At 43.8% G+C, this 27,378-nt stretch overlaps 1 protein-coding gene across 1 annotated transcript in view; it reads right to left on the bottom strand.

The window, feature by feature from the left end:
• Nucleotides 1-27,378, bottom strand: part of TNFSF18 (TNF superfamily member 18) — a 50,866-nt gene that overhangs the window by 21,897 nt on the left and 1,591 nt on the right. The window contains exon 2 of the mRNA XM_069231974.1: nucleotides 13,846-13,885. Within this exon, the coding sequence (XP_069088075.1) occupies nucleotides 13,846-13,885 (40 nt within the window). The remainder of the gene's footprint in view (nucleotides 1-13,845; nucleotides 13,886-27,378) is intronic.

Genomic DNA, 27,378 nt, shown 5'->3' with positions numbered 1-27,378 from the left:
CTCTACAGCCAGCCAGAGTCCAGTGTTCTGTGGTAGGCTGGGCCATCATGGATTCAGGTGTCCTGCTTTTTGTGTCTGTGGAGAAGGCAAATAGAAGGCCAACTACTTGACCCTCCATGAGCAGTTCCATTCCCTGAGTTCCAGGGCATCAGGAGCTATTGAATCTTCTTCTTCCAGCAGGAGTCGAGTCTACTTTTTTCAGTAGGGCCATTTTCTTCACCTGGAGTGTTCCAAGGTCCCAGAAACATCTACGGAGGGGGTTGTCAGGTGACAGTCTTATACTGTGTAATAGCTAGTTACTGAGAAATTTTCCTTACCAATTTCAAGCTATGTTCTTGCCCTTGGCCCATCTCCTTTTGCAGCACTTCCTCTTTGCCTGGCTGACAGAGTCCTTCTGCCACCATGTAGGCGTTTCTACAGCTACCTAATCAGTTTCCTATTTAGAATAACTCTCCTTCCACCTGGCAGGATCAAAACTGGTTCTTTTCCCAGGTATGACTGGAGCAAACCTGACTAGGAGGGTACAGGGGATGAGCAGGACAGACCCTCTCTGGGATCTTCAACTAAAATGAAGATTTTTTCAAGGCTGCCCTTTGTTCTGCCAGTTGTCCTGCACTAATCCCAAATCGTTAATTCCTTCTAATTGGCCCTAAATTAACAACATTCTGTTTTTCCTAGGCAGAGGCAAGCTAGTGTCTTCTGAGCCACGATTATTCCATGAGTGTCTGGAAAATGGGGAATACTTACTACTAAGTGGGAGTAGTTCAGGGAGATGTAAGGTCGGGTTTAGGGATGAATATACTTTTTTCATTTTTTTTGTTTTAACGAAGAAGCATCTGTATGTACAGATGTTCGCTGAACAACAGTGTAGGGATGGACAGAGTAATACAAATGCACAACCACAAAAGTGTAAGCCCATTGCTATTCACAAACAACACTTCTAAAGTTACTACAGCCTTAAATATGTCAAAACTAGTAAGTCTTACTAGTACTGCATAACTCTTTCATAGGAAACAACAGAGGCGAGGAAATAATGAAAATAAAATAACACACACACATATATATATGTGTGTGTGCGGGTGGCGTGATTTAGGTGCCGGATGTGCCGAAATGTGTAGGGTGGTTTTCTTTCTGCTGACAATGAATTGAAGATGATTTGCTGATTAAAAGTACTTTGCATTAAATAAAACGGATTTCTGCAACGCTGCTTTGAGTACATGTGATCCTGTGTTTATTAGTTCTAGCTTAAAACACATATTTACAATTAATTCTCACTTATATTTCACCGTAAAGAATTTAGATTATTTTTCTAAAAGATAATAAACATTAATAAGTTTCCCTATATTTTCAACATAGGGACATCTCTGCCACAGTGGTGAAGACATCCATGTGCAAAGTTACTTACACTCGTGAATCCTATTATAGGAGACTCCACCCCCTAATTTGAGGAGGAGATATGAAAGTCTACACCTAAGTGAAAACTTACACTAGGAAATGGTGAATAGCAAAAATTGTAGAGTTAGACCTATGTGTAGTCGTAATTATACACATGAATAAAGATAACAGTATATATTTACCTTTATAAATAGACCCTTTGATGAATATAGTGAAGTTTCATCTTAGGTTGTGCATTGTAAGCTTTTTGTGGTGGAAACCCAGGTGGTTGAAACAGATTGAGGAAACCAAATGTGATTCATCAGCTGTTAATGATCCACAAATGTTATACTTCCTAACCCGCACTGTATGCATTTTGGCATTAGTATACTGATGTCAAATATACTATGTCAATACATCAACGTAAGAAACGTCCTTTTAATGTTTGGCACGGATAACATGACAGAATGCAAGAATGTACTTGAAGAAAAGTACTTGTTGTTCTGTAAGATACTATTGTCAAGATGTGAAATGTTTAAAAAATGGATGATGAAAGTGTTTGAAGATCCGACAAAATGGATCATGGCTGTTAAACTCGTGTCATTTTTTAAATCGTGCAGTCAATCAAGAATTTAAACAATATTTGGGCTCTTTTTAAGTGCTGGTTACATGCACAGATTTGAAAAACTGGTCCTACGATTATACGACTACAGAGCAAAGCAACTATACTAGAGTATATTTCTGCAGTCTCAGCATTCTGAGCATCGAATGAAAAGTCCAAGGGTTCAGTATTGCTAGGCCTTGCGCATTAGTCCAGCTTGGGTATATGTGGTCTAAAAATATTTAAACAAATTCAAAACCAGAGTGATAAATAAGGTTTTGATAAAAGCTTTTTTTAACAAACTGAGAAAACAGTAAGTAAAGGGAGTAAAATGCCATTTACCAAGTATTTTTAATCCTACACTAAATCTTCTTACATTGCCTACAATAAAAGTAGTTGAAGGATGATGCACATCATCTACTATACAAATAAATCTAAATTAAGAAAAAAAAAAAGGAAATGCAAGTACATATTTTAGGGTTGCAGTCTTTTTTTCGAGAATCATGACAAAGGGGCAGAGGGCAGGGTTGGCGAAGAATCACAAGTAGTATGTGGGGAATTAAGCGGCAAAGAACAAACAATAAAGAAGGAAGGGTGAGGCACAATGACTTTGCAAATAGGTGCTGAGGTGGAAAGCCAGTAGACAAAATGAAGGAGGAGAATTTTGAATGTGGGCCTTCTCCGACCAACTTCCGAGGATGCAGAATATGAAGTATAAGAACGGCATAAAGAGGAGAAGGAACAGGTGAAATCCCTCTTCCCTCCAGGTCAGCACAACTGAAGCAGAAAGCGGAAGCGGGCCTGGGGGAGGTGGTGCCCGACCCTGGCGACAGGCAAGAATCAAGCTAAGAAAGTATCTGGACATATTACAGGTAGATGAGACACGACCTGCGAGATTCTAGTTCACATACAACCTGGAAAAAAATCGGCAAGCATATGCTAAGCACTTTAAGTGTAATTCGGCGAAAGTCCACGATAAAGCAGGTTACAGTCTAACTTTAGTGTTGTTCAAATGCTACTCGAGTGTTATATCTAGCTTGGCTCTTCCCCTGCTTCTTTACAGAATCACGCCATGATATGCTTCCATTTAAGAGTTTTTGTATCCTGACGTGTGAGCCAAGCGGCTTTATAAGATTCCACAGCCCAGGTTTCATAGGTAAGCACCTAATGTCAGTGCCAAGTTTACATCACTGGCAATGCAGGCAACAGTCCTAAGGCGCATTCATATGTGGAAATCACATTGCAAGAAATGTCCTCAGAGATGAAGATGAATGCTGGAATGGCAACCTTCAACTGTCCTTGCACAGGAGCGGCCGCGGTTAAACCACAGGAATGTTTTTTATGGTTTTCCTGTGAATGCTTGATACTGTGAGGTCTTTGATCTAGGCCGTGGGAAAGCCAGTGGATACTGTGCAGAATCTGTTGTTGTTCTTCATATGTGCCAACACTGATTTAGGTGGGAGAGCGCTCAATTTTAGGTCGAGCATAGCAGCGCATGCGTGCTGCTTTTCCGACGTGTTGGTATGTATTTCGGCTTTTAACAACGCCCACCGCCCGCCCATCACAGTCACTGGTTCAGGGGCTTGCCCTTCAAAAATGCTTTGATGACATTGGTAAATGGTTTATGTTTGTCCCTCCTTGGGGAGGTTTTGTTACCGCCTTGGCTATCGACTCTGTTACATGGCTAATTACACTTTTGCCGATAAGTTTGACTGCGAGCGAACTTCTTTTTCCTTTTGTGTCTCTCCTTATCGCTGATGCTCATGGCGGCCAGGGGGCTGTGAATCGGCTCGCTTATGTGAAACCGCTTTACTTTTGATTTTCAACCTATGTGGCAAGAAAAGTCCCGTTAGGAGTTTACAACTCTAATAGCTGTAACTCGAGCAAATGCGAGACCTATTGCATTGCAAATGCTTGTTTATTTTAGCTCTCTCCAACTTAAAACTTCATCTACTTCAAATTCCAATTGGATAATCAAGTACATCTTTTGTACTAAAATCTCAAGCCTTAATTCCAGGAGGTAATAGCAGGTTTGCAAATCAGATACAACATGACAGAGTAATCACACACAACAAAATCAATGTCCAGTCAGCTGCAACTATTTGTCTAAAGTTGGGAAAGGCAATTAAGATGAGCCAACCAACAGAATATAAGAAGGTTTTAACTCTTTTATAAGACAAGGGATAACCTCTGTTCTTTTTGCACCATGCAGTTCTTTTCTGCAACCTAGACTGCAGACCATGCATTCTAGACCATAGACCATGTTTAAATCCTCCTTTCCTCTGCAGTCAGGTTCTGAATGACCGCAGGACGTCTATACTGCAGTGGCATAACGAAACTTGAGCCCCCCCCCTGCAAAGCACATGGAGGGCCCCCTCCACCCTTCCAAACTAGTCAGGAGCCTGTGCACAGTACCAGCCATTGCACGGTGCATGACTGCATGCTGCAGTTGGGGAACCCTGGAACCTGAGGCCCCCCCAGTACCAGGGGGGCTATGGGGCTAATGTTACGCCACTGCTATACTGCTGAAGATGTTATAGAGATTTCTTAATTTGAAATAAATGGATCTGGAAGCAAGTGGCAAGCACAATTTGACAGAGAGCTGTGTTCAATGCTATAACAGGGGCTTCAATTACTCCAATAGGGCACGGCCTACCCTGAAGGACTGGGTACATCACAGATTGGAAGGCCGTCCTAAGTAAGCAGCCTCTATTGTCCACACAAAAGCCTTGCTGATGAGTGCTCATGACAGACAAGACCTGAGGATTGGAATATCTCCTGCCAAAGCCTACAGGGAGCTGTGAACAGTGAACATTGATGGTAGTGATAGACTGTCAGACTATATGCCACTGTACCCCACTTTACTCCACTCTACTCTGACAAAGTACTCTACTGTACTCCACAACTTCACTGTACACCACTTCATGTCATTGTACTCTATAACACTGTAGGCTAATCCACTGTCCCACACTCTACAACATTGTACTGTACACCACTCCACTCAACAAAAATCAACTACACTGTATGCCATTCTACTCTATTCGAGTCTAAATAATTTTCCAGTACTGTATGAGACCCCACTAAACTCTACTGTACGACACAGTACTCCAATTTATGACACTTTTCTCAACTGTATGCTACGCCACTCTACTGCACTCCACGCCGGTATAGTTTACAACACGCCACTCCACTCTATGATATGTACTCCACTCAACTATAATCCACTCTACTACACTTTATCCCACTCTACACCACAGTACTATACTCCGCTGTACAGTCCAACACGCCACTCCATTGAATAAACCTCCAATCTACAACACTGTTCTATAAGCTGTGCCACTCTATGACGCTCTACTGCACTCTATGCCTATCTACTCTATGCCTATCTACTCCATGCCACTGTACTACACTGTATGACAGCCGATGACACACCACCCAACTTCTCTCCATGATACTCCACTTGATGACAGAGCACTCCTCTCTGCGATACTCTCCTCCGCTCTACTCTATGACGTGCCATGCCACTTGACAATACTTCACTTTATGACACTCTACTTCACCTTACTCCACTCTAAAACACTCTACTCCACTTTTTGACAGTCTACCACACCCTACTCTACTGTTCAACATGCCCTTCCACGGTACCACTCACTGCTCCAGAGTACGATACTTGACTCCACTATATGAGGCGCCATGTCACTACACTATATAACATTTTACTATACTCTGCTACACTCGATTCCCATCTACAATACTTCAGTCTATGACAATAGACTTTACAACACTCAACTCCACTGTACTGTACAACACTCCACATAACAATTGTCCACTTGCGACACTAGGCTCTATGATTTGAAACACATATTTATTAAAAATTTTAAAAACATTGAAATGTAATGAAAGAACCAAAGGGTAATGATTAGTTATAGTTAGGAAAACGTATTTTCCCTATACAAACCAAGTTTAAACGACACAAACATTTAAAATTCTAAAATTATAGTTATAATTTTCATTTGCAATTTCTCCTCCACCTTTACATTATTATAAATGGTCAATGAGGCCAGATTTGTACCCTCAGTTCAATAACAGGAGATACAGCCTGCCTCTGGAACTGGGGACAAAGCCCAAAGAATATATTTATTTTAAGACCCCAAACGCATTAAAAAAGAAATCCAAATTGAAATGTTGCAGAACTGTGAAAAACTTCCTACAGATTGTAAACGCCAAGTTGCAGTTCACCTCCGCCAGAATCAAAAAGACAAAGAAAAAGACAGGAAAGCTTAAAACCTGTCTAAGGATTTAAATCAAGCCTATAAGTCAAAGCAAAACCCCCAAAACACTAAAGGACTTCAAAAGTAAGAACTACTCCATAGATAATTGTAGGAATATTAAAACTGGCTTGAAGGAGATCTCAATGTCCTGCCACTTTCCTACTCTCCATACGCTCTACGGAGGATCATGTAGAACAAATTACTTCAATGACTAAGAAGACGCTTCATAGTACTAAATCAAATGGCAGCATTTCTCAGTCAATCCTTTCAGACAAAACAGGAGATACAACTGCAGGAAGCATTAAAAGTTGACAGACCATTTCAAATGCGTCACCTAATTCTAAATGAAGTAACAGAGATTTAAAAAATGTGCGAATGAAAACAACCACTCTACTACAAACTAAAATTAAGCAAATTGATGGCAAAATTATTCATATGGATGTTAAACCGTCTGATCTTGAACTGAGGGTTTTAGATTCTTAGGATCAACAAAGGAACTTTTCAGCTGAGGCGGTAAAATTATCAAAAGAGGTCTCCTGGCTGTGGAGTGAATGTGGATAGTTGGAAAATCACTACAGGAGGTCAAACTTCAAGTTCATAGGCGTTTCAGATGGAAGTGAACAATCATGATTAAACTCATTACTAAGCTGGTCAAAGAAAGTCCATGTACGTCACAACTTCCCTGAAGACTTTATGTTCACTTGAGCACATCGGGTGCCCGCCATAAGATTAGGCCCCTCAACTCAAACTAAGACAATTTTGCAGATTATTGAGTTAAAGATCAGATCTTGCAGGAGGCTATTGGCAAGAGATCTTCTCAAATAGGGAATAAATATATACCCTATATGTATTTTCAGAGATGTCCGCGGAAGCGGGTAAAAAGAGATGGGTTTTAAAACAGCTAATCTCGCAGTTTCAAAAGATTGTTATTCATGTCACTTTATTCCAACCAGCCAGACTAAAATTGAATACAACAACAATAGTTTTTCAACTACAATAATCAGAGCAGATTTTGCTAGCCAGGTGGCGTCCAGAATCAGGATGAACAAAACTGCACCTACAGAAGTACATTCATGAAGCAGTGTTGGCTAACAACATCACTTCCAAAGTGGTCACAGAGGCTTTGGAGATGTGTAGGAAAGTACCCTCTTTCTTAGCATAGTTACCCCTATTTTCTGGCTGTTGTCAGTGTGTTTCACTACGTTCACTGAGATCCTGCTAACCAGGACCTCAGTGATTATGCTCTCTACCTTCAAACTTGGTTACCTGACCCACTTGCATCCCACATTGGGTATACTGGTGCCCCCTAGTATATGGTACCAAGGTACCCAGGGCATTGGGGTATCAGGGGATCCCCATGGGCTGCAGCATGTATTATGCCACCCATGGGAAGCCCATGCAAAGAGTATCTGCAGGCCTGCCATTGCAGCCTGCGTGAAAGGGTGCATGCACCCTTTTCACTACAGGTCACTGCACCAGGTCACTGTACATCACCCCTATGGTAGGGCCTCCTAGCCCAGAGGGAAGGGTGCAAGTACCAGTGTGTGAGGGCACCCCTGCACTAGCAGAGCTGTCCCCACAAACTCCAGTTCCATTTTCCTGGACTTCGTGGATGTGGGGACGCCATTGTATGTGTGTTTTATGCATGTACTGGAAATAGGTCACTACCTATGTCCAGCTACATAATGGTAACTCCAAACCTAGGCATGTTTGGTATCAAACATATCCGAATCATACCCCAATACTGTTGCCAGTCTTGGAAGTATGATTCCATGCACTCTGGTGGCTCCCTAGAGGTCCCCCAGCATTGCTCCTACAAGCTTTCTGGGGTTTTCCAGGCAGCCCAAGCTGCTGCCACCCTCAGACAGGTTTCTGTCCTCCTGCTGCTTGAAAAACTCAAGCCCAAGAAGGCAGAACAAAGGATTTCCTTTTGGAGTGGGCGGTAGCACCTTCTACCTTTGGAAATTGGTGTTACATGGCTTGGGAGATGTAGCCTCCTCAAGCCACCAGTATGCTTTAAAGGGCACATTTTGTGCCTTTTGTGCATAAACCAGTCTACACCAGTTCAGGGACCTCCAGTCCTTGCTCTGGCACGAAACTGGACAATGGAAAGAGGAGTGACCACTACCCTGTCCATCACCACCCAAGGGGTGGTGCCCAGAGCTCCTCCAGAGGGTCCCTGGGTTCTGCCATCTTGAATCCAAGGTTGGCAGGGACCTCTGGGAGCATCTGAGTGGCCAGGTCAGGCAGGTGACATGAGAACCCCTTTCCTGATAGGTGCTCACCTGGCTAGGTGACCAATCACACTTTCAGGGATATTAAGGGTCTCTCTCTTGGGTGAGTCCTCAGATTCGGCTTGCAAGATTCCAGTAGGACTCCTCTGCAAACTCTACTTCAAATTCTAGCCACTGAAACCACGACTGGACCCTCCAGGAACCGACAATCTGCATCCACAATGAAGACTCTGCTTGCAACATTGTTTCCACGGCTCCTTCCAGCTTCTGCAGCATGTCCCTGGCTGTTCATCCTCTGAGGGTGGCAAGTCTTCAGTCTGTTTGAGAAGGACGAAGGAATCTCCCTTGGAGTGAAGGAGTCACTGCATCTGCAGGCACCAACTGCAACGACGACCGGCTGCGTGGATCTCCTCTCATCCTGAGCCACATGAATCCTGCATCATTGGCGGTGGGCTGGAGTAGTCCCCTTGGTCCTCTCTGCCAGCTGTCCAACTTTGGTGGAGGTAAGCCCTTGCCTTCCCATGCAGGACAGTACCCCGTGCACTGTGTCTCTTGCAGCTACAAGGCGTGTTAGCACTTCCTCCAAGGGACCTTCAGGCTACCTATAGCCCCAACCCACACCACTCCTTCCTGCGACACACAGCCCTCTGTCTGCTTCTCCTACGGTGTGGGACCCTTCTCCAGTTGTGCTGCGTGGGCTCCTCTACGACTCCTGGTTCCTCTTTCAGTGGGTCTCCTGTGGGGGCTTCCTTTTCTTCTGTAGAGTCTCTGCCTTGCTGAGAGCCTCCCTAAGACTCCCCCATGGGTTGAGTCCTCCTGGACCTTGCTGGTCTCTGGCAGCTTCACTTCTGTTCACAGCAACTTCTGCCTTTACCACGGCTTGTTGGTGGCTTTTCCATGCCACTGACTGACTGCAATCATCCATCCGGCGTGGGATGTAGACTGCATCCTCCAGAAACTCTTTGCCTGATCCAGGGCTGCATTTCTGACCGTCTTTGTCCTATTGTCGACCAACTCCTGCAACCACAGTTGGGTGGGTAGTGGCTCCTGCCTCCACTGGACTCTTCTGTGACTTCTGGACTTGGTCCCCTTCTTCCACAGGTCTTCCTCTTCAGGAATTCATCACTGGTTCTTGCAGTCTTGTCTGGGTGTTGCATTTTCTTCTTTTCCTTCCTTTTAGGTAGTTTGCGGGAAAATCCAGTAACATACTCATTTCTTCCTGGTCGCTAGGGGGCACTGTGGTACTTACTTTTGGGGTTTCCAGGTACCTCCAGCTCCACTCTACACATTCCACTTGCCTAGGTGGAGGTCCTGCATTTGCATTCCATTTTGTTAGTATACGGTTTAGGCTCCCCCTAGGGTCAGTATTGCCTATTTGCTATTGCACTGTTTTCTATAGCTATTTAAGCCTATTTCTGTACTAGTGTACATATGTAGTGTGTTACTTACCTCCTATTGGAGGGTTGCCTCTCTAGTACTTTTTGATAATTGTGTCACTAAAATAAAGTACCTTTTTATGTAACATTGAGTGTTTTATTTCATGTGTGTCAGTGCTGTGTGACTACAGTGATATTGCATGAGCTTTGCATGTCTCCTAGATAAGCCTTGGCTGCTCACCACAGCTACCTCTACAGAGTCTGGCTTTTGGACACTGACTACATTTCACTAATAAGGGATAACTGGACCTGGTATCAGGTGTAAGTACCTTAGGTACCCACCACACACCAGGCCAGCTTCCTACAGGGTAGTCTTACGGAGGGAAGGGAAGAGGTAGAGCTTGTGGGCACCGAGAGTGCATTGAGAAAAACTAATTTGTGCTGTGAATAACTGTGTGATTAAGAAGGTTAAATTATGTAATCATTCGATCCCTTAAGAGCTTTTATCTAGTAGATGCACAGGGTCACAATTATGTCCGTTAATTGTAATGGTTGAAATTATAAATCCAAACTGACATCAAATTGGATACAGTGTCAAAAGTCATAAAGGGAAGATGGGAATGGTTTAAGTGCTTGATAGTGGGTCCAGCATACACGTTGTTCTTAAGGCCCAATTGAGGACTACCCCGAATCACTTACTGAATTACAAATTACAATTTCCCTATGAAAAGATGAATTGATAGTTGGAGTAAATTCAATTTCATATAAAACCCAGGAAAAGGCTCCACCATTCCTAATGAGGGGTCTAACAAACCAAACGTTGTATGAGATTACAAGTTTTTTAAAACAGAGTTAAACCTGGTAGACTCTTGAAGGTTTAAATCCCAAACATGTCTGAATTTGCTTGTGTTTCGAGCCGGTTTAGTTCAGCCGCTAGAATGTATATGTTTTTACTTTCAATTAGATTGGAATTGTATACTCCCTCACCGATAGAAAACTGCTTCACTCCTGGGTAATTACATGCACTGGTGTATGATTACAGTGTAATTAGGTATGGAACATTCTCCAGTATCTGAACTCCTGTGTAACAAGTGTTTTGAAGTAGAAGGCATGCATCTGCATCTGCACTACTGTGCAGTGTATTACAGTACAAGACCTACATCTGTATCTGCACTCAGGTATAACTAATGTTAAATTCATAGGCAACAGTAATCTCCTTATTAAAAGATGTGAATTGTTTTCTTACCATCAGTGTGTTTTGAAATCAGAATGCACCTGAAATAAGAAAAGGCCACTAGTTGCCTGTAATAACTCATTAAAAGTGACTAGGGACGTGGTCGCACATGTGTCCATTGCAATGCTATCTCCTCTATCTCCCCAACGCATCCTCAACAACAGGAGTAATGAGCCCATGAAAGTACGCACAGCAGCATGCATTGTGAGGCTGCACACTGATGAGGCAGCAGGACCTCTCTAAAAGGCCTCTTAGAGCAGCGCCGAATACTGCACGGAGGGGCCGTGGATAGCGGCACAAGACTCATAGTGAGAGGCCTCATACGGTGCTGCCTTGGGCACTCACAGAGAGCGCTTGCGTGGCAGTGCCCCAGGTTCCACAGAATCCAGAGAAAGGCCCCAGACGGGGGTGCCGCAGGCTTACACGGAGCGGTTGAGCATGGCAGAACCACTGCCCATCTCAGAGAGACCTGGTATGGCAAAGCCGCTGGCCCAAAAAAGACAGATCTCACAAGGCTGCCCTGCCAGCTCCCACACACCATTGCCTAATGCCAGTATGAATTATATGGATTAACATCCACCCAACCATGTGTATTATAAGTAGGACTCCCGTTGTTATGGTATTTACTTTTCAGCCAGTTCTATCTGTATTTACCTATATTTATTTTTACATATTTCGTTTATTTTGTGTGTGAAAACACTTAGGTCCGACTGGAATTTTTCCACAATTACTTACTCAACAAATCACACTTTTTTATACCCCCAACTCCATCATGTGCTGCAGGATATAGGGAGGCACTAGCTAGACCTCCGGAATATATTCCCTTAGAACGCAGTTACTGATGGGCTCATTACCCAAGAGAGGCAGCTCCCAGACCTACAGAACACTGGTGAATCACTCTCCATGTACAGTGATGCACTTAAGGGGGCTTGGGTGGTGTGGCTGGATCTGTTGGACGAGAAGGAGTGAAGGGAGGGCTGCATGGCACCCAACCCTTAGCCATTTTAGCTCAGCTGCATCTTGTTCAATGGAATCACCTGCATTGTACATACTACACACCCAAGCACTTGTGGAGAGTCCACAAACGTCCCGACCCTGCCCGCAGTAGATGTGGGAGGGGTGATTTTTATCACATGGTTTGGAAGTGTCTCAACATCCAGAAGTACTGGCTCTCTATATTCAAGGCCTTCTTAGCGGTTGTGGGCTAGAGCCTTGAGGCAGAACCAGGATTTGTGTTGCTTGGTCTGGTAGATGACATGAGAGTTCCAAGGGGGACTGAACCCTAGTGGGACTGGGCACATTAATCACGAAGAGAATGCGGCTAAACACTGGATTTCACCAGAAGTCACAACAATGAAGGAATGGAGGGCTTGTATGGACTGCTCCGAAAAATTAGATGAACAATTTATTTAGCCAAAACTGCCCCAGGAAGAACCAGAAGATATGGGGCAAATGGTGGCAACATTAGAAAATGGTGGGAGCATTACGGACTGGGGACTGTACCTGTGGGTGATCCAAGGGGAGAAGTGGGTTATGTATAACGATATTCTCCGGGGTCTTGTGATGGGTGTGAGTATTGTGTGCTTATAATAAAACTAATAAAGTGTTGTCCAAAAATGTACACTCGCACTTGGGCACTTGATTAATGTTAGTGCTATTAAAAGCCCTATATAATGTACTACGTATATCTCATGCCTATATGGTCATATACCACCCCGGACGCATTTGGACAGGGTTTAGGAAGGATGAAAAAACTGAGGGGATGGGGCGGATATTTCAAAGAGACTTGTCGATGTAATTAGGGCGTGCCTTAAAAACACCTAAGCTAAAAATCTGTACATAGCATAAAATGCCTCCCGACTCATATTTTGCTTCTTCTTCCTGTCCTTTCATAATTGCCTCAGTTCTAGAATGAGGAGACTGAAAGAACTGTAAGGAGTTTCTTGAAGTTACATCAAAGTCATGAATAGTGGCACTGCTGGCGAGATGAGATCATTTTTCACCCTGGAGGTGAGGATAAAAATGGAGAGCCCGAAAGGGACCCGTTTCGACACCTGCTATTTAGAACTGCTGGTGCTGACCACCGGCAGGACCCGGCCCACTTAAAGCCCTGCAGTTGGAAGTACATTATCCCATATGTATGAAAGTATAAAACATGCAGCTTTTTATCCCCCACTGGATATTTACAGGGTACCAAGTATATTGCCTACATCTTTCTCTGCTTCCCAGTACCACTACTGTGTATTACAATACAGGACAGGCCTCTGTATCAGTACACTTGTATAAGTGCAGAGTATTTTAAGTGTATCACATATATTTGCTTTTGCACTACTGTAGAATGACAGTGTATTAAGGGATATGACCTAACGACCTACATCTTTAGGTGTACTCTAGTACAACTACGATATGTTACAGTATGATCAATGTAGCATAACGGTATCTATATTACAGTGCACTTATTACGTATTCAATTATAGGACATACATCTGTATCTACACTTTAAAATACCTATTGAATATTCCTCTGCATATGTACTCTAATACAAATACAGTTTTTACAGTATACTACTTACATATTTGCCTGCATACCTAATGACATACATCTGTATCCACATTGAATTTTAAGTTCTTTGATACACTATATCACTAGAATTGATCTACGTAGCTGGAGGCATTATCTACATGAACAAAAAGTAAATCTATTGTATCAACATGATTAACAGTGAAAAGAATGTAAATTATGTGCAAGGACTTACCGGACATAGGAACGGATCGGGCCAGGCAGACGGGGCGGGTCTGAAAAGAGAAGCACAATGGCGTCAGGGCTCTTACACACCCTGAGTAGAAACATGACAACAGATTACAGACTTTTTACTTTGTCAGAAATGCTGCCAGCGGTAAATAATCACTCTACCAAGAATAGTACTTTGCTAATCAGTAATCTCAAACGTGTAATTAACATTGCCCCATCTCTTGAGCAAGTAGGCCCAAGCTTCATTTGCCACCCAATGAATCAGAATGTTCTTGGAGGGACAGAGGGGCATATTTATACTATGTTTGTGCCAATTTTTTTTGCCGCAAACTTAACTTCATATTTATATTTTGACGCTAGAAACATCTAGCGTCAAAATGTTGGAGTTAGCACCATTTTTGGATGCGTGTACCTACCTTGCGTCAAAGAGATGCAGTTTAGGCGTTCCCATCTAAAAAATTGTGCTAACCCCGTAGCCCCATATTTATCCTCTCAGGAGGGACTAAATAATGATGCACAGCTTGCTTTGCACCATGATTTAACTCCTGGGTCAGACCAGGCGTTAGGGGACCTGTGGACCTATTTCCATAGTTAAACACCATGGAATGGGCCCACAGGTGCCCACCCCAAGCCCCAGGAACAACCCCACCCACACCAGAGGGACACCAGTGCATGGGGACCCCATCCCAGGTAAGTAGGGTGAGTATAGGTAAGTATTTAAAATTAAAAAAAATAAGTGCCATTGTAGGCCCTGACATGGGCCCCCCTGCATGGCACTGGGAGCAATGGCCATGCCCAGGGGACCCTGGTCCCCTGTGCTGGTCATTGGGGTGGTGGGCATGACTCCTGTCTTTCATTAGACAGGAGTCATGTGGTATGGATGGTTTTGCATCAGGAAATGACACTAGGCTGGTTAATGGATTTTTTTTTGCCTCTAACCAGCCTAGCATCATTTACCGTCATTCCATAAATTTGGCGCCCGGCTGGCGCCCTGGAACGACACAAGCTGGTGATATACTTTTTGCTGCAAAACTGCATTTGCGCTGTTTTGCGGCAAAAAGTATAACTATGGGCCTGAATCCATAACCCCACGCAACTGCTCTTTAAATACTGCTACGGTTTGACAAGTGCTACTGCCTACTGTGCTTACAAATGAGTAATAAGCCTCATAATTTACTGAGATTGCCCGCTTAGAGGCGAATTCGTTCATGGTGCTTTCTGCCTGTACAGACTCCAAAACCACCATCACTGAGCCCATAAAACACAGTTAAGGGATTTTGATTTGGCCATCCATGTGCAATGGACGACAGCCCCACAGAAGAGGGAAAATGACTCATGCCAGGGTTGTGTCCATTGAGAGTACCGCAGCATGCTATCACTGTCTTACAGTGTAAATATCAGCAGGTCTCCTGAAGCTGGCAAATCTTTAATGTCCAAAGATTGAATGGGCATGGAGTTTGACTCTTCTCATGGAGGATTAAAAATTACTGTGAATTGATCCATCAGCTACAGATATCTGAGTGTATTTGTATGTCATGGGTTGGAACACGTAGGGTCGTCCAAGTAATCCTTCTGTTTACAGCGACCTCCATGGACCATGGCAGCAAGTAATTTTATGATAACTATACAATAACAGTACACTCAATACACCTGGTGATGACTTACACCCCCTAACATGGCCAACCGAGGATTCCACAACGTGGGTAAAACTTGGGGGATATTAAGGCGAGTTCAAACATTTTTATAGCCCTAAATGCAGTGCGAAAACAGTTACAGCGCATTTCGTCTAGAATAACGTTGTACGGCTAGCAAATGTTTTAAGCACAACGTGTTAGCAGCTGCCAGTACCCTCTTAATTAGTTAATGATTTTCAGCCTGGTTTACAGTGAAAGTAAAAAAAGCGCCACGACGCAGTCAACACTGGCTGCGTCATACCATTTTTAGGGTCGAGCCTGCATCGCATGCGCTCGCGCCTGCATATCGCTAGCGAGACGCTTTAGGAATTAGGAAAGGGCTCGGAGCCCCGTGGACGTCACATCAGTGTCTTTCATTGGTTCGTTGGCTTGCATGTTAGAATCTGCTTGCTTTGATTAGTGGAAGGCACGCATACGTCATGCCTTTTCCGGTGGTTAGCCTTCCTCGAGCGCAGCAACCAAGTACAGAAAACATGCAAGGCTTGCTGTTTCCCATCAGGTTTGGGGACAACTTTTTATATTTAGTTCACAGCGCGATCTCGCTTGTTTATTATATTTAGTTCGCAGCGTGATCTCCCTTGTTATATTTAGTTCACAGCGCGATCTCGCTTGTTTATTCTATTTAGTTCACAGCAAGATCTCGCTTGTTTATTACATTTAGTTCACAGCGCGATCTTGCTTGTTTAGTTTGTAATTGTTGCAGCACAGCAAGCATTTGTTATTGTTGCAGCACAGCTTGCCGCACTTTATCTTTAATTAAGGCAGCCACACCTTTCTTTCATTGTGCACAGCACGGCTGGTTTAATTACTTGTTGATCTCGGGCCGCATCATGAACGTTAGCGCAGTACAGGCATGAATCCAAATGGGTGCGGACTTGTGATGCTGCCCGCTTGTTTCAAGCAGCTTACGTTACACCACGCCCGGAAATAATGTTTAAAAGTACCTTTTAAGACGGATTTCCACAGCGCCATTAGAACAAGTGCAAAGAGTCATTATGGTTAAACATGTAACATTTTTCATCAGTGATCCAATTAGTAAGCACATTCTAGCAATGACTGACACTTTTAAAGTTGTAAGAATATTTCATTGTTGCAGCGCGTCACCCCGCGCTTTATCTTTAATTATGGCGGCTGCCTCTTTCTTTCATTTTACCGGCGCATTTTTTTGTTTACTTTGTTTCCTGCTCATGTTCCAAGCTCCCTTTCATAATTCGTACTTTATCAGTCTGCTGTTCGTTTTCTTTCTTGACCGTTGCATATCTTTTCTATCTTATTTATGTTTTCTCATTGAAAATAATGCGTGTGTTGGCATACTATTTATACAATGTGTTTGCCTTCATTTGGAATGTTTGCAAAGAGAAAATAAAATTAAGACGGAAAATACATTCCCTTAAAGAACATTACCAACAAACTCACATTGTATGCTTTCGTTCATCACCAGCCTTATTTTTGCAGAATTTCTTGTGTTCCGCACTCCGCTCTGGATTTAACATTCTATCTGCTTGCTGTTATTTTTCTTTTATTACCACTGTGTTTCTTTGTTTAATTCATTTCCTGCTTGTGTTCCAAGATTTCCTTGGAATTGTACAGCTTTACAGGGACTTGAACCAGGCTTTCCAGTCAATTGTCACTTGATTGTATACTCTGTGTCCCTTTCTGGGTGCAGATTTAGAACTCATGTGGCACAGTACATGAAACAAACGGCACCGATTTGCTCACACAATCTCCTGGGTCATAAATTCCAAAGTGCTATGTGAGTGAGTATTTGCCGATAGGTATTATTACAAGTGAACTGTAGCAGCGCGATCGCGCTGTTTTTTTCTTTTAACGTGGCAAGAAAAATCAGGTTGAGAGATTACAACTGGTAATAGCTGTAACTCGGACAAATGCGAGACCCTAGTGCATTGCAAATGCTTGTTTTTTTTTTTTTTTTTACTTTCAACTGTGATGCAGCTCTAGCCATGGGAAGCTATTGACTTTGTCAATTTAGCCATGTTGCACAGCAGCGCAGCTAGCGACAGGGTGGGAATAATGGGGCAGCAAGCAACAAACAAGGCAACAACCAACGGAGCAGGAGGGGAAGGGACGGGGCAACAGGGTGCAAGGCAGGAGATGCGGGGCAAAAGGCAATGGGACAGGGCAAGCAACAGGGCTCAGGATGAACAGGGCAACAAGCAATTGGGCGAGAGCAACATGGCTACGTGTAATGGGGTGGGGTATTTGGGAACAAGCAAAGGGGTGGGGTGGACAACAACACAATGCAATGGAGTGGGTGGTGTGTGGGAGGGATGTCAGCAAAAAGCAACAACCTTGGAGCGAGGGGAGAGTACAGACGGGACAACAAGCATCAGGGAGCGAGGGGGTAGGAGGAAGTGGCAGCAAGCATCAGGGTGTGAGTGACAGGCTACTAGCAACAAGGTGAGAAGGACAGCAGCAACAAAAAACAAGAATGCCAGAGAGGGGGGCACAGTGGTATAACAAAGGCCCTCACAGCCCTTGTGGTGCAGGGGTGGGGAACCCTGAGCTCCAGGCGGCCCCCTGAGCACAGTACCCTGGCATGGGAATCCTGTGTGCGTCCCGAGGGCGACCCCTCCATGTTCTGTTCATGATGACCCCTCAAGTTCCACAAAGGAAGGGGGCAACAACAAGCAATGACGTGAGAGGGGGGACAGGAAAGCAATACCGGAGGGGAAGCTATGATAATGAGGAAATAATGACGATGGGGGAACGACCAATAAAAAAAAAGTATCTCAATCTGAGCTATTAAAGGACACTAATAAAGAAATTAATCAGTACTTGGTCCATACTCCATCCAAGGGACAACCACACAAACAGAAAGTGAAACTAGCATGCGCTAACTAATAAACAAACGCAAGGAAATAAGAGTGAGATGAAGCCAACCAATGGTAATGATCGGGCTCTATGACCCCTTTTAGTTAACAAAAGATCTCGTTAGAGACAGCGCATGCACTGTTTCAAGCGGGACCTGAAAATGCAAAAAAGCCCAATCAGCACATCTGAACTATTAGGCAATCCAGTCTCTCCGGGAGCATCATCAAAATGTATTAAAAAGCCCATACTGATGCATGGCAGCTTGTATGAAAGGCTGGCTGTATCCGAACTCTGGACTTCACTTCTAGTTTAGTGAAGACCTGTAATTCTGTGGGATCTCCGAAACCCCTTTATTTTTATATTACGGCTAATGTCCTTATTTGAGACAAGGGCTTGCACCATTGTGAAAATAGATTCCCTTTCTAAGTCAAGGGAAGTCTTGTAATAGCGTAAAAAGAGAATGCTCTGCCTTCTTATAACTAAACTTTGTAGAATTTTGTAGAAAAGCTGTTTTTGTGTCTTAGCCTAGTTTAATAAGTAATATATTTTGTTTATACACAGTGTAGTAATTTAGCTTCTCCAAGAATCAACACAAAGCCGTTTCCTTTTTCTTGAACAAAACATGTGAGAGCACTTTGGAAATATTCAGTTCTGGGTGTACTCTGTACAAAAACCTTTCTTCTCTATTTTTTTTAGGCTAAAGTCCTGTTAATGAGTGGATGGATTTTGCTAGCACAATTGCAAACAACTGTTTGTGCAGTGGGCAGAATTCTAAGTAATTACTGGGTATATTAAAGACCTCATCCTTCATTAAATTCTGGCGTGTCACACCAGCTGAAATTTAAAAGGGTAAACAATATTTACTGTAATGTGTGTATTTTGGTGTGGTGGGCACTAAAATCTGGAAACTGGAAACGTGATAATTATTTCATCTGGAAAATTCTGAACACCTCAGTGTAGGATTTTTATTGCATGGGATTATTACTGCATTAATCTTGGGCCACTCGTAATCAGGCCCTATGATGGAGCTCATTCTATTATAACAACGTAGGCAACTGCAGGGGAACCTATGATGACTGCCCGTCAATCATGTTCAAGGACTTTCCTGAATTAACCCTAATGTCTGTTGTCCGTGATGGAGTTCAAATTATGGCATTAGTCTGTAATTTTAGACTTTGTGCTAAGTGAGGCCTACTAGGCTGTGATCCAGAGGGAGGGGCAGACACACAATCAATAAACAAGCCTTCTTGTCAAGGTGCTGGCTGCCTGAAAAGAAATGTGGATTTGTGCAGCAGGTTAATTTATAAATAAATGTAAAGGCTGCTTGGGAGTCCCTAGAGGTGGCATTAATTGTTGGGGACACTTTAGGCGTTCTGAAGACAACAATTATTATTTTTGAGAGGTATTGTGAGGGGGTTTCAAGTTGGGTTGTGGTGTGCCTGCTTTTAATGGGCAATTGTAAAACTGTTTGCAGTTGGTCCAATCTGCATATTACTAAACTCTACATTTTGAAAACATTTTTTTGTCTTTAATCTACTTTTATGTCTACATTTGTGGCAGACTATCTCATACTGTGTGTAATGCAAATATAAAATAATGGCTTTCACAGTTCACAGTGCTTTCTGTGACAAACAGGGGTCTACTAGCCATAGAAATACACAGGTCACTATTCCCTGCTGCACCAAACACAATTGCGTTTTATGGGCTTTTGGTTGCTCACACATGCATCTGCAAGGATCACATTAACCAACAGAGTTTCCATCAAAATAGTTTATTTCCCACTGGCTTTTTCAAAGTGCATTTCTTTTTCATTCGAGGTGTGCATTATTTGATATGTAGTTACCTGATTGTGAAAGATAAAAAAATAGCCACAGAATATTTTTCTCTTTTAAGCCATGTCTTTGATTCCACATCCACACTCACTGAGGATGATAGTATCAGGCCTACAGGATGATAATATCCATATGTTTCTTAATGCCCTTTGACCACTGAAAAGCCAGTGATGTTTTCATATGGTGTCTTGCAGTCCCTCACTTTCACTACGCACCTTTTTTTAGACATTATGTCAAAGTAACCTATGATCTGTATTTACTTAACACAGTGTACTGTTCATCTGACAGAATTGTACAAAAACACTGTCCCCTGGTTGCTAAATGAGGCTTGAGAAAAATAAAGTAATCCAGTCAGTTGTTTAATTGCACTATCTGTGACCGGAAAAAGTGGGTTCGAATTCCAGCTCACCCGCATGACTGAACTGTATGATTTAAGTCAAATCAACTAACTTCATATGTCTAGTTTACTTGTATTACAAATACACAGTGGCTATGCTAATGGTTCACACCTCCTATGTATATATTTAAAGATAATGTCCACTTTTTGCAGATAATACAACCAAGGGTGCCCAACTGGTACAGCACCCAACCACTTCAGGTGCAAGTCCCACGCCGCAACCACATCTCAGCCCATCTCAGACGACTACACTGGCTACCAATATCGAAGAGGATCACCTTCAAACTACTCACACAAAGCCCTCCACAACACAGGCCCGGCCTATCTCAACGACAGACTCACCTTCCACAACCCCGGCCGCCAGCTCCGGTCCGCTCCGCCAGCCTCGCCCTCGCCTCCGTCCCCAGCATTCACCTCTCCACCACCGGAGGAAGATCCTTCTCCTACCTCGCCGCAAAGACCTGGAACTCCCTACCGCTCCAACTACGCCAGACCCAAGACCTTCTGGCCTTGAGAAAACGCCTCAAGACATGGCTTTTCGACCATTAGCTCCCCCCCCCAGCGCCTTGAGACCCTAACAGGTGAGTAGCGCGCTTTATAAATTGTTTGGTTGATTGAATTGTGTCAGTTGAGAATCAACCAGCACATGTCAATCAGAAGATATGTACCAAGGCACACCACAATACTTCAAAAGGGCCAATCCTTAATGTAATGGGTCACTCGAAGCACGACATGAGTATGTATTACGTCATGAGGACTGTATTCATCCAATACAAAATAAATCCAATGGAAACAACAGCCAGTCCAATGACACAACAGCCGACACGTGTTTCATCAATATGACTTTCTCAAGGCCAATGTACAAGTATAAAACAAATTCCAAGAATGCTGACAATTTCCAATATCCAGGACAATTTAGAATCCAGTAGGTTTGGTGTTTGAAGCATAGGATATGCTATCATTCAGTAGACAACTACAACCATGGTAAGTCATAATTCTATGCGTACGTCCCGCATTGTCAGAGCAGGAAAAGGAATTTTGTATTGGATGAATAAAATCTCCATGACATAATACAGACTCATGTCGTGCTTCGAGTGACCCATCACATTATGTCTAGTTTACTTGATGATGACATTTGAGAGGACATTCAAGTAATGCAGCTCAAGATGGACACCTCACAATTTGTATGCTTTGTTCACTCATGGCTTTGTCAGGAGGATGGTTAATAGATGTTTTAAAGTTCATGTTTAGAAGCTTCCAATTCAAATTAATGTCAATGCATTGTTGTGATATACTAAAATGAAACACTTCCATGTGTTAAAGAAACACTTTATACATTTTAAGTCTTTATTATGTTCTTAAATTTTGTTTGGTGTGTTATTTGCATTTCAAATATTTTGAAGGTTCTGTACGCTCTTTGGCACTTAGGGATGAGACGGGCCACTGCTTCAGGCAAGACCACTGGTTCAGGCATAGCCCGACTGCCGAGCTATTTTAAGACATGGACAGAGTGGGCAATTGTTCAGGGACCAACATTCCAAGGGACCCGGCCCCTACCTGCCCTCCAAAAGCACTAATGATGGACCATCGCACAGGCAGAGTTTGCCAAGGTGGGAGAGTGCTGCTTATTCAATCAGTTGACTGTGCTTCTTCTGTTTCTGGCATCTGTGCTGAGACCACTCCCCAGGCATGCAATACTTTCCAGTACTTATGGGTAGATTATCTGAATTTATGAATTCTCTCACATTGTTCTTCTCTTTCCTATACAATGACCCATTAAATCAGTTGCTGCAGATGTCCCATCTGATCTTGACTACATTCTGCTCTTCTTTTCTGTCTAGTGGCCGGGCTCCCAGTTCTGAGATAACTATAGAGTCCCTGAAGCACACTCTAATGTAGCAGTATGGCCTTCCTGGTACTGTGAAACTACAGATGAGTTGTGGTTACCTCACATCCAGACATTTGGTGTGAGGTTGTCACTCACACCATCCGCTCTGCCTCATTATTCTTTTGAGGTTTGACATTTAGTGGAGAATCAGGGTTGTCAGATGTGTTTATTCAACTAATCTAACTTAGCAGAAGTTGAAAAAAGCCACTTACCTTAGTGTTCCCAAACTGTTTGCCATGGGTATTTGTTATACCTGTCAGCCTTAGTTAGGGTGGTCCTCCCTCAAACTTTTTGCCTGCTTGCCTCCATCTTTTTTGTATTTTAAGTCTGTTGGCCTTAGAACTCTGTGCACTTTACCACTGCAAACAAGTGCTAACGTGCATGTGCTCACTCCCCTAAACATGGTTCTAAGGCATTTACCTGACTGGCCTATTTAATTTACTAGTAAGTCCCTTGTAGTGTGGTATACCGCATACCCAGGGCATGTAACTTAAATGCTACCAGTGGGCCTACAGCACTGATTGTGTCACCCACTTAAGTGGCACTTTAAAACTTGGCCCAGGCCTGCCATTGCACCCTGAAGGCAGTATCCCACTGCCATGTTGACTTGGCATTTAAAACCCCTTGTCGAGCCTTAAACTCCCCTTTTATTACATAAAAGTCACCCCTAAGGTACGCCCTAGGTAGCCAATAGGGCAGAGTGCTGTGTAATTAAAAGGTAGGGCATGTACTTTTTAATTTTACATGTCCTAGTAGGGCATCCGGGTATAAAAATAGGGCTCTCTGACCCACTATTCAGTTCACTACTGGGCCTGCAGAAGGACTCTCAGAGGACTGCCTGATGCTGTGACCTGCTGTGCACTCTGCCAGGCTGCTGCAATACCTGGAAGGCCTGCTTTGCTGCATGAAGGCTGCTTGGAACTTTCAGAGGCCAGCCTTGCTGTAGCGCTCTGCCTGCATCACACTCTACACCCAGTACTTCAGAAGTGACACCAAGCTTGTTTCTTTTTCCAAGCCACAGGGACATAACAGGCACTCACCATCTTAAACCTGCACCTCGACCCAGCCTGAGTGAGTCTTGAACCCCCAAAAGGTCTCCATCCATTCCTGGACCCTTGGTTGTGGTGCCATATCCAGGTGGCCATTTTCCAAAGCTGAGGAGATGCTATTTTGAACCTTAAATCTTACAAATTCAGGGCCAGATTTAAGAAAAGTGATGCTACATTACATGTAGGAACGCTTTTCTTGCGGCCCCTTACGCCCCCTACCTCCACCATGTGTGTGCTGTATTTAAAATATGGCGCGCCATGATGCAGAGTAGGGGGCAATAGCATCAGAATTTCTGACACAATTGATGTAGTGTTCAAGGTTAGCACCAGAATTTTGCTTCTAACCATGAACAGTACATAGGGGTCATTGAAAACAATGGCATGCCCCCCTTTTAATGCCTGCTCTGAGCATGCATTAAAAATGCCGGAAAAAAATGACGCACAGAAACCACTTAGATTTCTTTGTGCTATTTTTGCACCCCACCTAACAGGGAAACGCTACTTTTGCACACATCATGCCTGGCACAGCAAGGGGTTACAAAGTGGTGCAATGCATGCTTTGCACCACTTTGTAAATATGGTGTGGCGTTTTTGCCCATCTAACACCCCATTACTGTAAAAAAAAAAAATACTAATGTGTAGTTAGATGGTGCTAGGCCCTCTAAAATCTGGGCACATGCAGTATAGTGCACCCTTCCTTAGGGTTGAAAGGCCTGCCAGAAAGGGGTGACCTACTTATATTGCATAAAGTGTGTAGTGGACAGGGGACACAGGCTCTGTGCCATGTCAGTCTTGCAATTTTAGGGAAAGAACTGTGGCACTGGGGACCTGGTTAGCAGGATCCCAGTGCACTCTAGTCCAAGTTGCATCCAGGAACCATGCAAAAAAGTGTAGGGGGGGTTACTGCAACAAGGGGGCAGTTTCCCACAATGTCATACGTTTAAATTGATATTACATTTACATAGTGCTAATACACTGACAAGGCGTTGAAGCTCTTTGTTAATTATTATACGAAGCTCCACTACAGTCAATGGTAGAAATGATACTCCTTGGTGGGGGGGGGGGAGTTGTGGCCTTTCCCTTGGTTGGTGCGATTGCCTGAAATTTTACACACCATGATAAGTCTCAGGAAGACTCGAGGATGCAACCCCGGGGAACTGGACAGAACTGAACCATCAAAAGCCTTTTTTGGTTAGTCCAATACACACAGGACCAAACGTCTCGGCGTACTCATTCTGCAGTATCATTTTGGCATTTTGGAAAAGGCAATGTTTCGGCTTCATTTTCAGGGTGCCAGGGAGCTAGTGCTATGCCCATCTCCACAAGCCTCATTAAGAAGTTTCGTCAAGATCACATTCCAGAAAGAAGTATGAGCTCCTGTTCTGTTAACCTTATGGTTATTCCTAGATTTTGCAATTAAAGATCTGGTGGTCGTTGATTTTCTATCAATACAGCTAAACTTTGGAAGTATCTCTCCCCTCCTCCCTTTTCTGTTCTGAGCCTTCTCTACTCACGTTTCCTCATCCTCTGAAAAAAGTAGTAAGTATGCTATCTATTTGTGTCCCCACTTACATCTAAAATAGCAGCTGGCGGCTACGGACGAGAGAGCACTGGAGTGCCCAAACATCAAAACATCATTTTCCTTGAGACTCCAAAAAGCTTTGCATCAGATTTAAAAACAGCTCATGGCAACCACTTCCGTTGACATCAATTTAGCAGCCAAGCGCAGAGAGGCTGTATAATGTGGCTATCTCTTCCACAGCGTGGGCACCTGCGGTAGTTAGTGTTGCAACGCCTCCGCAGCCATGTTTACTGCCACCGCTCCCTTCCCCTCCGTGAATGGAGCACTCGCTGACAGCTGGCTCCTACCCAAGGTTCAGTGATTTACTGACTAAAGTTCATGCCCCTTAAGACTGTACACGCCCACCAAAACGAGCGGGAAGTATCCACCCAACAACCATATGATCGCTGACAGCCGAGTCAATGGGCGTGATGGGGCCAAGCTAACACAGTCTGCGAGACGCGTCACTGCTGAAAGTAAACATAATTTATGTGAGTGAGCCGACAGCTTCGCGTGCTCAAATGTCTGGTGTGAGCTGCTCAGCCAGTTTATTTTTCTTTGGCTTTTAGTTCTTGTAGTCCAGTGCCACTTGAACTGTTCTAATGCACCTCAAAACCTTACTTCATCACCCTGTGATGTACTATGGGACCTGTACCAAACCTCTGACAATTCACCTCAGCCCAGACCTGCAGCGCCTACTACTACTGCTCCATTACTGGTACTCGCGCACTCAGCTCTGCCAATGCGCTTTAATCCAGTCATGCACAAATGTAGCTTTGTCAGTGCACCTCTGCCCTGTCATGCACACAGTCAGCTCTGCCAGTGCACTTCTACCCAGCCATGAACATACATGGCTCAACTAATGTACCTCAGTCTTACACACATACTCAGCTTTGCTAATGCACCCCAATTACGCCATACATGCGCTCAGTTATGCAAATGATCCTCAGTCGAGTCTCTCACAAACCGAGCTCTGGCCGTGCACCCTAGACGGGCCATCCACACACACACAACTCTGCCAATGCGCGTCATTCCCGTTACACACACAGGCGACACCTCCGCCAAAGCATCACAGCCCTCGTGCTATTCTGGTCCCGGAATGCAGCAAAAACGCAGATCTATCAGTGCGCTTCACAGCTGACCTCCAGCTTGAACTTCACCAGTGAAGACTAATAATCAGAATACGTGAAATATATTTATAATAACAAGAGGGCTTCCAAACAAACCCTGGACGTAGGCCATCTCGGGCTACGCGCCAAGAATTTGAAATAACATCTTGCCACACATTAAGATTCAGTTCTTAAATTTAGAAAAGAGCCTTTGTTTGATTGTTTGGTTAAGCAATGACTAGTCTACCACAAATGGTGAACTTTACCAACCGGGAAGCAGCACTTCTGGTCATCATTACACAATCTCTCATTTCTGCAGCAGGGGCTGTGAGGGACCCATGCCACCCAAATGATGGCTGCATTTCACAACGAAACCTTCAGTCCCATTTTCTCTGTTTGCATTATGGCCCATGGCACACTTGCGACGCCGCTTATAATAAGGTGCGCCATGCTCTTGTTTTTGTCTCTCTAAATCTAGTGACCAAAATGTGCACACTTCATTCTTGTGCCCATGGACCCGCCGCTCCTGACCCACAGGCCCACTGAAGCACAATCACTGCTGCACTGCTGTGGGTGTCCACAGGCTCGTTCTCAGGGGGCTTTGCTTGGACTACTCAAAACTAGCAGGGTTGGACTAATTCTGTGCATGTCTTTCCACCTTTCTACTCTAGGGCGGGTAACTCAATATGAAGTATAAGGGAAAGAGCAATGGCCCCCGTCACTTTAGGGCAGAAGTCTACAAACTGGGGGGCGGGCCCCCCTAGTGGGGCCTCGAGTGATCCCAGAGGGGGCCCCAGACTCTGGCCAAAATAAATATTATACAGATAATAGGCTTTTTTTAAGCAGAAGCGTGTTATTGCAGTTTTAAAAAGGTAACAGTACTTAACTGCAATGTTTAAATAGGTTTAGACATATTTAACCATTGCCATGTTTATAAAATAATTGTGAAAAATTCTGAGGGGGGCCCAATGATTTGTATTTTTCAACTGGGGGGGGGCGCTGCATTAAAAAGTTTGGAGACCTCTGCTTTAGGGGCACTTGATTTAAGTTGATTACAAGCAGAAACGCCACCATCTGATCTGTTTTACAAACGTTTTGGTTACCTCAACAGCAGATTTCAATTTTAAACAATAGCTGGTGGTAAGCAGGCAATTAGGTCAGTGACAAGAAATATT

This window comes from Pleurodeles waltl, chromosome 4_2 (assembly GCF_031143425.1).
Source record: "Pleurodeles waltl isolate 20211129_DDA chromosome 4_2, aPleWal1.hap1.20221129, whole genome shotgun sequence".
Classification (NCBI taxonomy): Eukaryota; Metazoa; Chordata; class Amphibia; order Caudata; family Salamandridae; genus Pleurodeles; species Pleurodeles waltl.
The sequence above is the reverse complement of the archived record's forward strand: the minus strand, read 5'-3'. Positions and strand labels throughout refer to the sequence as shown.